This window comes from Anabrus simplex, chromosome 1 (genome assembly GCF_040414725.1).
Source record: "Anabrus simplex isolate iqAnaSimp1 chromosome 1, ASM4041472v1, whole genome shotgun sequence".
Lineage (NCBI taxonomy): Eukaryota > Metazoa > Arthropoda > Insecta > Orthoptera > Tettigoniidae > Anabrus > Anabrus simplex.
The window spans coordinates 248,783,002-248,801,772 of NC_090265.1; the positions used below are offsets into that span (position 1 = coordinate 248,783,002).

Sequence of the window (18,771 nt, forward strand, 5' to 3'; positions counted from 1 at the left end):
TTTTCCCCAACTTTCATCCCTTTCGAACCACTCCTCCTTGGTGTTGCATTGTCACTGTCAGTCAGTGTATATAGGCCCCTATATTGAAATGTATAGAACAATGAAAATAATCAACAGATTTCGATGCAACATCTGATCAGTTAACGCACTTTTCTCTCAAATGCATCAATTCATTCTCCTAATGTTTATGAAGTTATCCATACATCAATACTGGCCGTACTGGAGTCAAATATAGAGGGATCTTACTTCTCTAAGATACCAAACGTGAACAAAAGGTGATTTCAGTTAAAATAGGTATGAGTAGCGTTTCTTTATTATTTTTACTTTGTTTTCTACCCTACTTCAATTCGACTGTACGGAACCTACATACTGGAAGGTTTCTGCTCTTTCATTATTGCTTCCACCGGTATCAATGGCATTTTGAATATTCTCTCGACATGAGACAACCATATAAGCCTACTGTGCTTTGTCATTTTGTCGTTGATTACTTCATGCCTTATTTTTTGCGTAAATCCGGATGTATCGGTATTATATAAACATAAAATTATACTTGTAGACATGATACGGGCTTTTGGACTTATGCCGTGTCAAGAAAACGTTTCGCAGAGAACTTTGCTCCGCGTCTTCAGCAGAAAATCTCGACTGCTCCCGAGGAAATCTTCTACAATAATGAGGGTTTGAATTAAAGAATATTTTACCATTGGAGAATTGTAGTGGTACGCTCGTTCGTCAGCAGGTGACTCGCTGTATGCTGGTACAGCGCTCCAAGCGGGAGCTGTCGACAACATTAAGCCCCTAATGAGATGTTCTATCACACCGTGCCTGCTTGAGAAGTATGAGAGAGGACATCAGACGAATCAGGGACGAATGTGGTAGAAGAAATAGAAGCTAATAAAATAAAAATAACGAAAGACACCAGGATAGATAGAACGGACCTGAAGAATGGAAAGAAAGTATGTGGAGAAAACCAGCGGATGTTGATGATGATGTGAGACGGTGTGAGAGGTAGAAGGGGAGATACCCAGTATACAAACGTATGAAAGTATGACATTAACACATAACACATAGGTTGGAATGAACCAACTGGTGACGAACGTATGAATTTGGAAAGCACCGAAACGGAATAACAATATAGAAAGGACAGGAAATAGAACTATCTAGGAGGAGATGGACACACTCAAAGACACGCTTAAGGGTCATGTTTACAACGAAGTACAGATTCATAGAGTCCTGCATCTCAGAGGTGCAAATAATTAAAGCTCACAGAAAGAAAAAGTGAAGGGAACTGCCTACCTGACTTACATTCACAACACCACAGACAGAACTGCCAAGGTCCTTCGCAAGCACAATATAGAAAAACCGTGTTTGGCACCGTCACAAAAATTGCTCATAGTTTAGCTAACAGCAAGGACAAATTTTCTCCACTATTACACCCTGGGGTGTACAAAATTCCCTATACTTGCGGCAAGGTATACATTGGCCGAAAATGCAGGTCTATGGGGACTTGCATCAAGCAACACCAAAGAAATAACCGTCTCAACCAGCCAGACAAGTGAGCAATAGCTGAGCATGCCCTATCGTTGGGTCGTAATGTCATGTTCCAAGATGTTTGAGCTCTTACCCACACTAAACATTACAGGTCTAGGATTATACGGGAAGCTGCGAAAATACGTAAAAGTCCTAACAATGTCAACAGGGATACTGGCTATTAATTAAGTAATACGTGGTTGCCAACCATTAAGGATTTACGTATGTAGTTCTCTTGCCTGTCCTTTCTGTATGTTATTTTGTTTCGGTGTTTTCCAAATTCATGCGTTCGTCATCACCAGTTGGTTCATTCCAAGTTATGTGTGGATGTCGTACTTTCATACGTGTGTAAACTGGGTATGCACCCTCCCCCTCTCACATCATCATCATCCGCTGGTTTTCTCCACATAATTTCTTTCCATTCTTCAGCTTTGTTCTATTCTATCCTGGTGTCTTTCGTTATTTTTGTTTTATTAGTTTCTATTTCTTCTACCACATTCGTCCCTGATTCGTCTGATATCCTCTCTCATACTTCTCAAGCACGCACGGTGTGATGGAACATCTCATTTGGGGCTTAATGTTGTCGACAGCTCCCGCTTGGAGCGCTGTACCAGCATACAGCGAGCACCCTGGTGACGAACGAGCGAACCACTACAATTCTCCAACGGTAAAACATTCTTAAATTCAAACCCTCATTATTGTAGAAGACTTCCTCGCGAACAGTCGAGATTTTCTTCTGAAGACGCGGAGCAAAATTCTCTGCGAAACGTTCTCTTGACACGGCATAAACCCAAAAGCCCGTATCATGTTTACAAGTACGGGCCATGAAAGCATCAACATTACCAACAAAATTAAACATTAACATTAAATAAATAAATGCAGGTTGCTCAATATTAAAAGTACGAGTGATTTGCCCCAGTGCAACTTGGGCTCAGTTGTAAAATGCACCTCTCCAAACCACTGGCCAGCTAGTACACCGTTGTGACACCACTAATTAATTAATTAACTAACTAACTAACTAATTTTCATTCCTTACCCTGAAGGAGTGGGTCGGGCCACCTATAGAGTGTGACACAACTAACTAACCACCTAACTAACTAATTAACAAGATACCATTCCCCACCATGAAGGCGTGGGGTGGGCCACCTACGAGGTGTGACATCACTAACTAACTAACTAACTAACTAACTAACTAACTAACTATGTAACTATCTTAGTAACTAACTAATTAACAAGTTTTCATTCCCTACCCTGAAGAGGTGTGGCGGGCCACATAGTGTGTGTGGCACAACTAACTAACTAACTAACTAACTAACTAACTAACTAACTAACTAACTAACTAACTAACTAACTAACTAACTAACTAACTAACCTGTTTCCATTTCCCACCTTGAAGGGGTGGGGTGGGCCACCTAGAGGGCGTGACACCGCTGCAAGCTATTCTCTCGTAAGCACAAAGCAAACGCCAATGTACTAGAAGATATATAGACGGCTTACTTCTAAAACTTCGTAAGTCCCAATGATCTTCCTACCCACTCTATTCCTTAAGACTGGCCACGCCTCCCAGTCACATATTTATATGCAGTCCCTCAGAGTAATTTTCGTTGTGTTCATTTTCCTATGCTAATATGTAAAGGAAAATAGGCCTTACTGTACCGTATTGTAGGGATGTTGTTTGCAAGCGAATTTACACACTCCTACAGTATAATCTATTTTAGGTTCATTTTCCTTTGCACACAGCTGTAAGAAAATGAACACCAGGAAAATTGTTCTGATGGGCTGCGCATTTATGTGAGGCTGGGAGGCGTGACCAGTCTTAAGGTATATAATGGACAGGAAGAGCTTTGGGACATACAAGGTTTAGAAGTATGTCTCTTCAGTTACTATACAAGCCCTCCTAGGCTTCCATGAACAAAATTTAATTTCCCATCAGAAAACTTACAGTTGCTTCCGACTGAGAACATTAAATAAAGTAGGTAAAATTACATTGTCAATTTCGTGTGTCTATACCAAGTCCAAATTTTGAAACCATCCGACCATTTTTAAGACTGCTCTCGCAACATCCACATATTACCCGACCGCTAGTAGGCAGACTCGCTGTTTCAGAGTATGCTGTAGACGTCGCTTCGCTCGACAACTGAGTGATCTGAGCCCTGAATTAATTTCATAACGTAGTGGACAAGTAATTGTGACAAAGGTAGAGAAACGGGCCTCGTTGTACGTCCGTAACTGCTACATTCCATTGTTCTGCGCCCTGTTTATTTTTGTGTTCTTTTGTAAATACTGACATAGGTTGTATGTTTCAGTGGCCAAGCTGAAGGAGAACTGTACGTTCGACGAACAGTGCGAGATGGGGACCGAGATGACGCAGTGCGTGGACAAAGTGTGTGTGTGCCGCTACGAGATGGAAACATTGATATCCCAGGATGGCTCTCTGATCTGTTCTGGTAACGAGATTCCACTGTGCCACGCCTGCTTCGCCTTCTATTTCTATGTTTAGTTTTGCTCTGCAGGGGCCTTCGTTTGCTCACGTGCTGACCATGCTTCATCCTCCACGCTTTATGTGTTTAAGTGAAGGCAAAGGCAAAGCAAATGTTCAAGCGATCCCCAATTGTTTACATTGGAATTGTAATGGGAAGGGTGGACAAGCTGTCCAAACTGTGACATAGCATGTGCTTTTGCTTGAACACGCATGAAAGTTCTCTTGGCAGTTGCGTGGCTGACATGTGCTGGTTTGCAGTTGAATATCAGTTAAAGGTTGCCATAAAGGAGCTATGTATTTTGACGAAAAGGAACGCTGTTTTATGTTATTTTATGAACATGTGCAATCCTTGGCCTATATTTCTATGGTCCATTATATTCTAAGGACTTAGTGATGGTTTAAAAGTGCAGTGCGTAGTATTAAAGCATACCACATTCCTTATTTCTGCTTTGCGATATTTCAACGTTTTCTTAAATACTGAATGTTATGCGATGTTATTTACATCGAATGATTTTCGCAACTTGTAGAGTGTCAAAGGTTTTTAATTTTCTCTGAAAATTGAATCAAAATGTGGCATAACTAATGCTGTTAGTGCGACTTTGAGATCAGTGGTATTCCGTAAGAAAGAGGTGAGCTCGCGTATGATATTACCTTTACACTGATCTGTTTTCAGACCGACTTTGTTCTACGGCAGTGAAAGTGGTATTTTATTCATAAGTTGGAAGTGACAGATATGAAGGTAGCGGGAATAATTTCTGGTCGAAACAGGTGGGAACAATGCAGGCCAGTACTTGCAGTAATGAGAGATAAAGGCTGAGTTAGGAGAGAACTGGATTGATGAAACTGTGCCTAAAATCCGGCTTAGGTAGTGTATGTGAGACAAATGGTGGAGGATAGGTTACCTAGGAAAATAATTGACTCAGAAAAGGACATTAATAGGAGCAGAGAAAGATCAAATTGACGTGGAGAGACAGACTTGTTTCTAATGACTTGGAGATAAAATGTACAGATTTAAACCATCCCACAGAGTTGATTGCGAATAGAGAGCTTGCTGACTGAACTCTGAAGGAAATTATTATTATTAAAAAATACATCGCAAATGGGAATACACCGTCTAGACGACGATTGAAAAATGTTGTTAAGGAATATGATGTGCTAGAATATATTTTTTTCCATTCGTGCTTCATATGAACTTATTTTCACGTTAATGAGAAATCCCATCAAAATGCATAGGAATCTGCCTTTCCATTGCGTAAAAAAATACACCTGTCATTTTCAGATCTGAAATATGTAACGACTGTCCAAAGAGACTAAAATCACTAATATTTGCATTGAACGAAAGATATGTGTATGCCAAAATCATATGCTGGAGTTGTGCCCTAATTATGCAAATTAAACGTTATAGTAGTGCCAAAAACCAAAAGGTAGGGTTTTTAACATGACCTTTTTACTTTATTTCATGGCCAACGATTAAGTGCTGTTCTAATTTGCAAACATAAAATATTCACGTATTGAAAATAATCTATTCCACTCAGTTCATGAGATGTTAAAATAAATAAAAAATCTGAATGTGTAAAATAGGTTTTTCTTGTGTGGGGTACTCGGTGCCCCGGTTTACGGTTAACTTGAATTCTCGTATGGTTGCTATGTTTGTTACCGTCCAATTGCTAATTCTGACGATCCACAGTAGTGTCCATTAAGACACAGAAACAGCGTTTTTAAGTCACTGCGTTATATTGACTGCGTGGGGTAGGAACCGTCCCCCCAAAATATTAGCATTGCTTTTCTTTTTAATACATACATTACATTACATCATCATTATATCGTCGCTGGAACGGTGAAAGGTTGTATTCCACAAAGCTCTTCCTATCAATTATTCTCCTTAAGACTGGCCATGCCTCCCAGCCACGTATGGATAAGCAGTCCATCAGAACAAATTATGTTGTGTTCATTTTCCTATGCCCATGTGTAAAGGAAAATGAACCTTACAGTACCGTGCTGTAGGAATGCACGTTTGCATTACGTATTTACGCACTCCTAGTGTACAATGCATGTAAGGTTCATTTTCGTTTAATCGTCGACATAGGAAAACGAACAGAGCGGACATTGTTCTGATGGACTGCGTATCCATATGTGGCTGTGAGGCGTGGCCAGTCTTAAGGAGAATAATGGATAGGAAGAGTATTGTGGGATACAACCTTTTACCGTTCCAGCGACGATATACTTTATGCCTTTCAGTATTCAGTCTGCAAGCCTCTGTGAATTTACTAAACGTTGCCACAATCCTCTATTTGCAACTAGTGCTGTGGCCTCATTTCGTTCTATACATCTTATCTTTAAATCGTTAGAAACTGAGTCTAACCATCGTCGTCTTGGTCTATTTATACTTCTATTATCCTCCATAACAGAGTCCATTATACTCCTAGGTAACCTCCCTCCCTGCCATTCGCCTCACATGAACCCACCACCAACGGCGGTTTGTGCCTACAGCTTCATCTATCGAGTTCATTCCTAATTTAGCCTTTATCTCCTCATTCCGAGTACCATCCTGCCATTGCTCCCACCTGTTTTTACCAGCAATCATTCTCGCTACTTTCATGTCTGTTACTTCTAACTTATGAATAAGATATGCTGAGTCCACCCAGCTTTCGCTCCCGTAAAGCAAATTTGGTCTGAAAACAGACCGATGTAAAGATAGTTTCGTCTGGGAGCTGACTTCCTTCTTTTTTTCTTTTTTCTTTTTTTTTTTTTTTTTTTTGCTAGTTGATTTGCGTTACACCTACACAGATAGGTCTTATGGAGACGATGGGACAGGAAAGGGTTAGTAATGGGAAAGGTGTGGCCGTGGCCTTAATTAGGGTACAGCCCCAACATTTGCCTTGTATGAAAATGGGAAACCACGGAAAATCAACTTCAGGGCTGCCGACAGTGGGGTTCGAACTCAGTACCTCCCGAATACTGGATACTGGCCGCACTTAAGCGACTGCAGCTATCGAGCTCGGCGACTTCCTTCTTACAAAATACTGTTGATCGCAACTGCGAGCTCACTGCATTAGCTTTGCGACACCTTAATTCAATCTCACTTACTATATTACCATCTGGGAGAACACACAACCTAAATACTTGAAATTATGGACCTGTTCTAGCTTTGTATCACCAATCTGATATTTAATTCTGTTGAATTTCTTACCTACTGACATCAATTTAGTCTTCGAAAGGCTAATTTTCGTACCATACTCTTTTCAAGGTCCAAGATATTAGACAGCAGGCTTTCGGCACAATCTGCCATTAAGACCAAGTCGTCAGCATAGGCCAGACTGCTTACTACATTTCCACCTAACTGAATCCCTCCCTGCCATTTTATCTTTCAGCAGAGGATCCATGTAAAGTACGAAAAAAGAGGTGAAAGATTGCAGCCTTGTCTAACCCCTGTAAGTACCCTAAACCAAGAACTCATTCAACCATCAATTCTCACTGAAGCCCAATTGTCAACATAAATGCCTTTGATTGATTTCAATAACCTACCTTTAATATTAATGAATAAGAAAATAGGGCAGCGGGTAAGCTACTACGACCAGCATAGTGATAGAATTATTGTCGTCAAGATAGACACCAAACCAATGCCAACCACAATAGTGCAGGACTATATGCCTACTAGTTCAGCGGTTGATAAAGAAATCGAAAGAATATATGAGGAGATATAAGATTTAATACAATATGTAAAAGGTGACGAGAATCTAATTGTGATGGGAGACTGGAATGCAGTGGTAGGCCAAGGAAGAGAAGGTAGTACAGTAGGAGAATTTGGATTGAGACAAAGGAACGAAAGAGGAAGTCGGCTGGTTGAATTCTGCACTGATCATAATTTAGTCCTTGCCAATACTTGGTTCAAACACCACAAACGACGGCTGTATACGTGGACGAGACCTGGAGACACTGGAAGGTATCAAATAGACTTCATTATGATTAGGCAGAGATTCAGAAACCAGGTGTTGGATTGCAAAACTTTCCCAGGAGCAGACGTGGACTCTGACCACAACTTGTTGGTCATGAAATGCCATCTGAAGTTGAAGAAATTGAAGAAAGGAAAGAATGCAAAAAGATGGGATCTAGACAAGTTGAAAGAAAAGAGTGTGATGGATCGTTTCAAGGAACATGTTGCACAAGGACTAAATGAAAAGGCCGAAAGAAACACAGTAGAGGAAGAGTGGAGAGTCATGAAAAATGAAGTCAGTAGGGCTGCTGAAGAAATGTTACGAAGGAAGAAAAGATCAACTAAGAATCAGTGGATAACTCAGGAGATACTAGACCTGATTGATGAACGACGAAAATACAAGAATGCTAGAAATGAAGAGGGCAGAAAAGAATACAGGCGATTAAAGAATCAAGTGGATAGGAAGTGCAAGGTAGCTAAGGAAGAATGGCTGAAGGAGAAGTGCAAGGATGTCGAAGGCTGTATGGTCCTGGGAAAGGTAGATGCTGCATACAGGAAAATCAAGGAAACCTTTGGAGAAAGGAAATCTAGGTGTATGAATATTAAGAGCTCAGATGGAAAGCCACTTCTAGGGAAAGAAGACAAAGCAGAAAGATGGCAGGAGCATATCCAACAATTGTATCAAGGTAAAGCAATAGATACTGTAATTTGGTTCTGGAACATGAAGAGGCTGTTGATGCTGATGAAATGGGAGACTCAATTTTGAGGTCAGAGTTTGACAGAGCTGTGAGTGACCTAAATAAGAACAAGGCACCTGGCATTGATGACATTCCCTCTGAATGCCTTAGGAGAAACCAGCATGGCAAGGTTATTTCATTTAGTGTGCAAGATGTATGAGACAGGAGAAGTCCCATCCGATATTCGGCAGAATGTTGTTATACCTATTCCTAAGAAAGCCGGTGCTGACGGGTGTGAAAACTACCGCACCACTAGTTTAGTATCTCATGCCTGCAAAATTTTAACACGTATTATTTACAGAAGACTGGAAAAACAAGTTAAAGCTGAGTTGGGAGAAGATCAATTTGGCTTCAGAAGAAATGTAGTAATACGTGAAGCAATCCTGACTTTACGTCTGATCTTACAGGATCGAATCAAGAAGGACAAGCCCACGTATATGGCATTCGTAAATCTAGAAAAGGCATTCGATAATGTTGATTGGAGCAAGCTATTTATGATTCTGAAAATGATAGGGATCAGATACCGAGAACGAAGAATTGTCTACAATCTGTATAAAAATCAGTCTGCAGTGATAAGAATCGAGGGCTTTGAAAAAGAAGCAGCAATCCAGAAAGGAGTGAGGCAAGGCTGCAGTTTGTCCCCTTTCCATTTCAATGTTTACATAGAACAGGCAGTAAAGGAAATCAAAGAGAAATTTGGAAAGGGAATCACAGTCCTAGGAGAGGAAATCAAAACCTTGAGATTTTCCCATGATATTGTTACTTTATCTGAGACTGCAGAAGATCTCGAGAAGTTGCTGAATGGTATGGATGAAATCTTGGGTAAGGAGTACAAGATGAAAATAAATAAGTCCAAAACAAAAGTAATGGAGTGGAGTCGAACGAAGGCAGGTGATGTAGGAAATGTCAGATTAGGAAATGAAGTCTTAAAGGAAGTAGATGAATATTGTTACTTGGGTAGTAAAATAACTAACGATGGCAGAATTAAGGAGGACATAAAATACAGACTACCACAAGCAAGGAAGAGCTTTCTTAAGATAAGCAATTTGCTCACTTCAAACATTGATATCGGAATTAGAAAGATGTTTTTGAAGACTTTCGTGTGGAGCGTGGCATTGTATGGAAGTGAAACATGGACGATAACTAGCTCAGAAAGAAAGAGAATAGAAGCTTTTGAAATGTGGTGTTACAGAAGAATGCTGAAGGTGAGATGGATAGATCGAATCACAAATGAAGAGATACTGAATCGAATTGGTGAGAGGAGATCGATTTGGCTAAATTTGACGAGAAGAAAAGATAGAATGATAGGACACATCTTAAGACACCCAGGACTTGTTCAGTTGGTTTTTGAAGGAAGTGTAGGTGGTAAGAACGGTAGGGGTAGACCAAGGTATGAATATGACAAGCAGATTAGAGCAGATGTAGGATGCAATAGTTACGTAGAAATGAAAAGGTTAGCACAGTATAGGGTGGCATGGAGGGCTGCACCAAACCAGTCTATGGACTGATGACTTAAACAACAACACAATTCCATAGTCCCCAATATAGCGAACATCTTTTCCCTCGGTACCCTGTCATATGCTTTCTCTAGATCTACGATACATAAACACAATTGCCTATTCCTCTCGTAGCATTTTTCAGTTACCTGGCGCATACTCAAAATCTGATCCTGACAGCCTCTCTGTGGTCTGAAACCACACTGGTTTTCATCTAACTTCCTGTCAACCACTTATCGCACCCTCCCTTCCAAGACGCCAATAAATACTTTGCCTGGTATACTAATCAATGAGATACCACGATAGTTGTTGCAATCCTTCCTGTTCCCTTGCTTATAGATAGGTGCAATTACTGTTTTTGTCCAATCTGAAGGTACCTTACCAACACTCCATGCTAATCTTACTACTCTATGAAGCCATTTCATCCCTGCCTTCCCACTACACGTCACCATTTCAGGTCAAATTTCATTTATTATTCCTGCTGCTTTATGACAATGGAGTTTATTTTCCATCCTTTCCACTTCCTCAAGTGTAATTTCACCAACATCAGTTTCCTTCTCCCCATGAGCTTGGCTGTTCGCAACACCACCAGGATGATTTCCTTTTACGTTGAGAAGATGTTCAAAATATTCCCTCCACCTCTCCAGTGATTCCCTGGGATCCATTATGAGCTCACCTGAATTACTCAAAACACTGTTCATTTCCTTTTTCCCTCCCTTCCGAAGATTCTTTATTACTGTCCAGAAAGGTTTCCCTGCTTCTTGAGTAGCATTTTCAGGATATTGCCGAAATCTTTCCATGACTTGTTTTTGGATTCAACGACTATTTGTTTCGCTCTGTTTCTTGCATCTACGTACAAATCCCTGTCTGCCTCGACCCTTGTTTGGAGCTATTTCTGATAATCCTTTTTACGTTGACAAGCTGCTCTCACTTCACTATTCCAGCAAGATGTTCGCCTTCTACCTTCTTTACACAGAGATGTTCCTAGGCATTCCTTTGCTCTTTCTACTACACCATCATTGTATGCCACCCATTCTTTTTCTATATCGTGAACCTGCTTATTGTCTACTGTTCGAAACTTATCACTAATCATATCCATGTACTTCTGTCTAATTTCCTCGCCCTGGAGATTTTCAACCCTTATTCGTTTGCAGATGGATTTCACTTTCTCTACCCTAGGCCTAGGGATACTTAGTTCACTACAGATCAGGTAGTGGTCTGTATCATCAAAATATCCCCGGAAAACTCGTACATTCCTAACAGATTTCCTGAATTCGAAGTCAGTTAAGATATAGTCTATGATGGATCTGGTACCCCTAGCCTTCCATGTGTAGCGGTGAACAACCTTATGCTTGAAGAATGCATTCGTAACTGATAAACCCATACTAGCACAGAAGTCTTGCAAACGCTTCCCATTCCCATTAGCTTCCATATATTCTCCGCATTTACCAATTACCATTTCGTATCCTTCAGTTCTATTCCCAACTCTCGCATTGAAATCGCCCATTATCACTAACCTATCCTTGCTGTTGACCCTGACCATGATGTCACTCAATGCGTCATAAAACTTGTCAACTTCATCCTCGTCTGCACCCTCACATGGTGAGTACACTGAGACAATTCTCGTCCTAATTCCTCCAACTGCCAAATCTACCCACATCATTCGCTCATTTACGTACCTAACAGAAATTATGTTGCGTGCAATGGTATTCCTGATAAACATACCTACCCAATACTCTGTCCTTCCCTTTCTAACACCCGTCAAGTACACTTTATAATCTCCTATCTCTTCCTCGTTATCTCCCCTTACCCGAACATCACTTACTCCTAGCACATGTAGATGCATCCTCTTAGATGACTCAGCCAGTTCTACTTTCTTTCCTCCATAAGCCCCATTAATATTGATAGCTCCCCATCGAATTCCATTTCGTTCACCAAGTTGTTTCCAAGGAATCCCTCACCTGTCAAATGGGAGTGGGTCTCCGTTACTCCCACTGGTAGGGAGCTTGCTTAAAATGTTCTGAGCTCGGTAAGTTCATGAAGCAGGGTGCTACCCTACTTACACATAGTCCAAGTGAGGATCTGTCCTCTAACTCTCTCCTCTAACGGGTTATGGACCACCGGTGGATTGCATAGTCCTAGCCGCCTGAGCGCAGGGAGGACCATGACTCAGAATATATCCGAGATACCCCCTCCCATTTCATAGCGACTGGTATCCCGACTCTCAGGACCACTTACTAGGCCACTCAGCTGTTGCCCATGGTTCACAAACTAGGACGTGACTACAGTAACCTCCACCATGAACCATCTTCTTTTTAATGCGAAAATTATATGATGCAGTCATTAAAGATGAGTTCACCGGGCGAGTTGGCCGTGCGCGTAGAGGCGCGCGGCTGTGAGCTTGCATCCGGGAGATAGTAGGTTCGAATCCCACTATCGGCAGCCCTGTAGATGGTTTTCCGTGGTTTCCCATTTTCACACCAGGCAAATGCTGGGGCTGTACCTTAATTAAGGCCACGGCCGCTTCCTTCCAACTCCTAGGCCTTCCCTATCCCATCGTCGCCATAAGACCTATCTGTGTCGGTGCGACGTAAAGCCCCTAGCAAAAAAAAAAAGTTCCCCTAAATATTATTTTCCAACTAAAGCACTGAAAATAAGTGATACTCCTCCACATAAAACAAGGAGAAGTAGTAACCGGTATATTCTTGCTTAAACACGAGACACAATTCCTATTAAGCTAAATGAGTACTTTGTAATACTCTCTTGACTTGTAAACTAAACTTTGACCATCAGAGGAGATAGATTATAGCAACAATACTGGGGACATCATTTCAGAGAGAAATGTTGGCTTTACAACGAAAGAAGGAGGCCAAATTATGAATATTAATGAAGAATGCATGCTGAAACAATTACTTAGAGATGAAGACGTTAATGTACGATTAAATATCGCCGAACAGTGTATAGAGTGATGTACCAAATTATTATAAATTAGATTCCATTATTGTGAATTTTTTTTCTAGCCCATGTACATTTCTGAGTATCTGATGAGCAGAAGATTATTGATCTCCTATTTTTAAAGTATTTCATTTTTAGTAGCTCTTGTCTAAGGTGAATGTTGTTTGTTTCAGCATTTGGAAATATAAAGCTAAATCAGCCATGCACAGTGAACACGGATTGCGGTACCAACGGCGCCATTTGTGAGAACGCGGTCTGCAAGTGTCATGAAGATCTGCCAGTGACTGACAATGACAACAAGTGTGGCAAAAGTGAGTAGTTACTTTCCTCTACGTCATTTATTTATTTATTTATTTATTTATTTATTTATTTATTTATTTATTTATTTATTTATTTATTTAGCGTATGATGCTACAGTTGAAAATTGACTCTAACTACGTGTAACATACCGAATGTACTTAATTATATCCAATACGACTGCTGCCGATTAAGATGACCTACGGAAGTTGGAGTTCACCTGAACAGCGTGATAACATCCTCAGGTGTATTCCTTACCTTTTACGGCTAGATCCGCTCCCTCTAGTATCGTACAGCTCCTCAGTTGGCCTTTCGTGATTTAGTGACCCGTTGCAGCCCTCAGTACGAGATTAAAATTCTTGGGAATCGACCCTTGGGCATCCGATTACGATGCGAGCACGCTACCCCTACTCTACAGGGCTGGTAGGAGATAATATTAGGTAAATGTATTAAAGACTAGCATTTTTACCCTTCTTCGCACGGCAATTTGCAGTGGATTACATGCTACCTTCGGGAATTTATGCGAAATAACCTGGCTCTTTTCACACATTTAACGCGACATGTTAAAATTACATTTTCGTACAAAAGCGCGTGGCAGTGACGTGAAATACGATGAAGCTGAACAAATTAGAGGGATAATGTAGACGATTGAGGAATTTATTGTACGCTACAGTTCCTGGTCCGAAGTTGTGCGAAATTCTCCGTGGTTCTCGGGTTACATATTGTATCTCCGACCATCGGCGTGGCGCTCTGACATTGACGATACCTCCCTTCATATCTGCCCTATCGAAAAGAGTAAAATGGCTCTTTAGTTTTTCCCATTACCCACCTTGAAGTGACATACACGACATGTCCCACGGGACTTGGACTAAAAATTTAATTTTTCCTTATCATCTGCATTATTGTCCGTCGTACGATAAATACGTCCATGGCGTAAAGGAACTGAAATAACATATTCTTAAAAATTTGTTGTAAGCAGTCTTTTGATAGACCTAATGTTAACAAAAATAATCTTCCTACAAACACCAACTCCATGTGATTACAATGACATCATATGCACCTGATAACACAATCCTGAGCGAGTAGAATGCAAATACGTTGTTTGGCTGAAATAAGTCCAGCAGTTTTCCACTTTTAGGAATATACAAATAGATACAGGGTCTTTATTTACGCTTGGAAGGGACTTTCTAGCTCGACCTTGGCCGCCAGTGACGGTTCAGTTGAAGGCTACCGCGCGTGCGTATGTACGGCAGAATACGGTGCTCAAAATCAGTATCATGCATTTTACTCACCATGTTTACAGTTCATGCTCAAAAATAAATAGATAAACAGACCGATAGGCAGACACCAAACGGAAACCTTCTACCTCATGTCACCTCGGTGTTCAGACACAGGAGGTGGGGGTAACTTTAAAGCCGAGAGAAATATGATGCATCCTCTGATTCTCTCCTGTTATAGATCCTTCAAATAACTGTACCGGCAGGTCTGCGAGGGTGTCCGTCATTGGCTGCAGAGCATGAAGCCCGTACAAAATAGTAATCTTCTCCGTCATTTGAAGAGTAAATGAAATAATGTACAACAATTATTTAAAATCAAGGAGCGTTTCACATATAGTCTACTTATTTTTACATATAATTAATAGAAGAGAAAATTGAAACAACTCCTCTGGTATTCCTAAAATCTCCCAGTCTATTCAGTGTTTTTAAATGATATGCATATGGAAGCCTGCGGTTATGAGGAAACTGTAAAAACCAATGGTAGCACCAAAATGAAGCGTACTGGGCAAGATGAAGAGTGAGGTTGTTTGCCATTGCTTTCCTCAGTGGGCCAGAGAGTGCAGCACGACTAACCCTGATAGCAACACCTTTCATAACACTCGGACGCACTGGTCGTGTTCTGAATGTCATTACACAGCATCACCCATACCCCAACAGCTGCCATATTGTCACAGCCATGAATGAGACTGGGACTTCAGTGGAAGCTACACTTTTCTCTGTCCTGTGCCAAGAGATGGGTGTAAAAGTACTGTATCAATCAAGAAATGACAGCCGGCAGGAGCTACCATATATCGCGTCATATTGAAGTGTATCAATAATCTCTGGTGCCACATTTGGTGTTCACGCGACAAAATGAATTCAAACTCAGGCATAGGTCGTCTAAAATGAGTTTTGGTTTCTTTGCCATCTAATAGTGAAATATAGGAACGTACAAATTGACACACAGACAGCCTAAATTCCGTTAAATATAAACGTTTGCACACGGTAACTGAGGTCATATGAGTATTGTTATTATTACTGTTATTATTGTTACCAGGATTTTCCCTGGAACGCAGAGGTAAGGAAGCGCGTGGGGTCAATGGCTAGACAGGGGATCACATAGTGACAATTTACTTTAACAACGTCCGACTCGTTGGCTAAATGGTCAGCGTACTGGCCTTCGGCTCAGAGGGTCCCGGGTTCGATTACCGGCCGCGTCGGGGATTTTAACCTTTGGTTAATTCCAATGGCTCGGGGATTGGGTGTTTGTGCTGTCCCCAAAATCCCTGCAACTCACACACAACACATAACACTATCCTCAACCACAATAACACGCAGTTACCTACACATGGCAGATGCCGCCCACCCTCATCGGAGGGTCTGCCTTACAAGTGCTGCACTCGGCTAGAAATAGCCACACGAAATTAAATTTTTTAATTACCGGTACTTTAACAAAAATTGGAAATTTTCTTCTTTCCTTTCTTGAAATTCAGAGAGAGTAATTTGATTGTATAACAAGAAACATTGAAACATTACTTGGAGATGTTCACATTAAACAATAAGCTCGTCATCTCCAACAATGTATTGGACTTAGAAGTCCTTAATCAGGTACAAGTTTAATTGGGAGAAACTCCCAGTCATAAATTTACATATGAAAGAGTATAATTGCCTCTAACAGGTACAATATTAAACATTCTGAGCTCCAAATACATAGAAACTAGCCTTGATCAAGCAATCAGTTGCTATTTACAATTTCAATTACACTGGTAACCACTTGGGTAACCCCACTTCATAGTGTTCATACACAGGTTGCCCTTGGTGGGCTTATCAATTACAACATTTCACAACCAGGTAGAGTACTGTTCCTCTAGGGAATCTAAACGTAGACACGGTTACCCTAAAAGCCATAAAGAGTACAGGCCTTAAGAAGGAAAATAAAAAGTTACACAAAAGGCAAGGGGGCGAAACACCAGCCCTCCTTAGAAGAATGTTCTGGAAAATATAAGAACCTAAGTGAGCTTCAATGACACATAGGCTACTCCCATGGTTAAAAGGGTATCAAAAGGGGAACGTTTAATGAAGGGAAAAATTTCCAAAATTTAGAGGTTGGAAACTTTACTCACCCAGATCAAAAGTAGAAAGGGGAGAGTACCGAGGATCGCCACTCGTGCTCCCTTCCATTAAGTATTTTCCCAGTAGGCAATATAAATTGAATCCGAAGACTGCGCAGAAGATCTTACATTTCATCCACACAAAAAAATTACATTTTAGATTTTGAGGAAAACTGCTGAATTCTTCCGCTCGAAACACACGCCGGCACAATCACATGTTTAAGTAAATTCTGCCATTAACTGTTAGCGCTGGATCTTATTCAAGCCAGCCGCGCCTTGCTGCCTGGCTCCATCTAACCACCGTCGAGTCGCACTCTCAAACACTGGAGCAAATCAGACCAGACGGCCTGAAAGCGCTCTCCTTAAATAGTTCCGCAGGGGAAAGTTCTAGATTAAATTAAAATCCAAAGCACTGATGGGCTAATTTTCCATACACTCTCCAGGGTTTGATTGGCTACTGAATTTAGTTACAGGCATGTGATAGGCATATTACATTAGAGGAGCAGATGAAGTGTTGACCACTTCGGCACATAAAAACAATAACCATTAAAGAGGTTTATTATGTGTGCAAGTCTCCAGAACCAAATCAGTTAGCAGATGGTACATGTAGAAGTTAAACAATATACTTAAATAATGTCATTATGCAATTCAAACCCCCCCAAGGCACTTACGCCCTCGAAAGGGCTTTGGCCTGCCCAGCGACCGCTGCTCAGCCTGAAGGCCTGCAGATTACGAGGGGTCGTGTGGTCAGCACGACGCATCCTCTCGGTCATTATTCTGGGCTTTCGATACCGGGGCCGCTATCTCACCGTCAGATAGCTCCTGAATTCTAATCACGTAGGCTGAGTGGACCTCGAACCAGCCCTCAGGTCGGGAGAAAAATGCCTGACCTGGCCGGGAATCGAACCCGGGACCTCCGGGCGAGAGGCAGGCACGCTACCCCTACACCACGGGGCAATTATGCAATTCAAACAAGTGTTAATTATTTGTCATTCGAGAGCAGAACGATTTCAAACATACTATATAAATTTCTCTGGCTATACACTGTGACTTAGCCCACCATAGATCGCTAGAAAATAGATGGTAGCGCCACCTAACCATCGGGAGAGAAAGTCTAAAAAGTTCTTGGTCACTGTCATAAATGGCCATAGGGAAGCAAAAAGCAAAGTCACCTCCATACAGGCCATGAAGGCCCTTGGAGGAGTGGAAGGTAAAGGCTTCCACCATTGTTAACCTCGGCACGTGATGGGGTAGAGTGGTTAGCTCCACGCCCTGCCGCCTTTGCCCCCAGGAATTAACCTGGTACTCATTTTTCGTGTAGGCTGAGTGAACCTCAGGGCCATATGCACCTCCGGAAGTGGAAATCACGTTTCTTAAATTTTACGACTTCCTGACGGGGATTCGAACCCACGTCCTTCCGGGCGAACCGAGCACGCCTTTACCGCCTCGGCCAGGCAGCCCCTCCATAGGGAAGGCGCCCACTATAAATAGCCGGCGAAAGTGTACCCTGGTACAATTATTATCACTCATGCCAAATGCCCCCGTTCACTGCTCCGCCAGGAAGACTTCGAGAGAGGGAGGTAATTTTTCACCCTCAGAACACATGTACAGGACAGCAAGCATTTATGGAAATGAGTTGTGTAAAGCGAAAATCAGAGCTTTACTACAGGGAGGGATATGTTTAAAAAATGTATACTTATGGTACCCCTACCATTGCCACGACATGGAGCCTGAATCTTCAAATAAATCCGCTTTTCATTTTTATCACAGAGTGATATTATCATACACAATAACGCTACGTGTGATTTTCTTTTTCCAGAGCGCAGTGTCAACCAGTCTTGCTCCTTCGATGAACAATGTACGCTGACCAAGCATACGGAATGTGCAGATGGGCTATGCAAGTGTAAGAATGGCCTCGTTCCGTATAGAAAGGATGGTATTCTGCAATGTCTCGGTAAGTATCCATCATGTTTTCT

The 18,771-nt window shown here is 41.5% G+C and overlaps 1 protein-coding gene across 1 annotated transcript in view; it reads left to right on the top strand.

Annotated features, from left to right (window-relative positions):
• Nucleotides 1-18,771, top strand: part of jus (julius seizure) — a 181,559-nt gene that overhangs the window by 102,811 nt on the left and 59,977 nt on the right. The window contains exons 4-6 of the mRNA XM_068225791.1: nt 3,834-3,974; nt 13,305-13,442; nt 18,615-18,749. Of these exons, the coding sequence (XP_068081892.1) occupies nt 3,834-3,974; nt 13,305-13,442; nt 18,615-18,749 (414 nt within the window). The remainder of the gene's footprint in view (nt 1-3,833; nt 3,975-13,304; nt 13,443-18,614; nt 18,750-18,771) is intronic.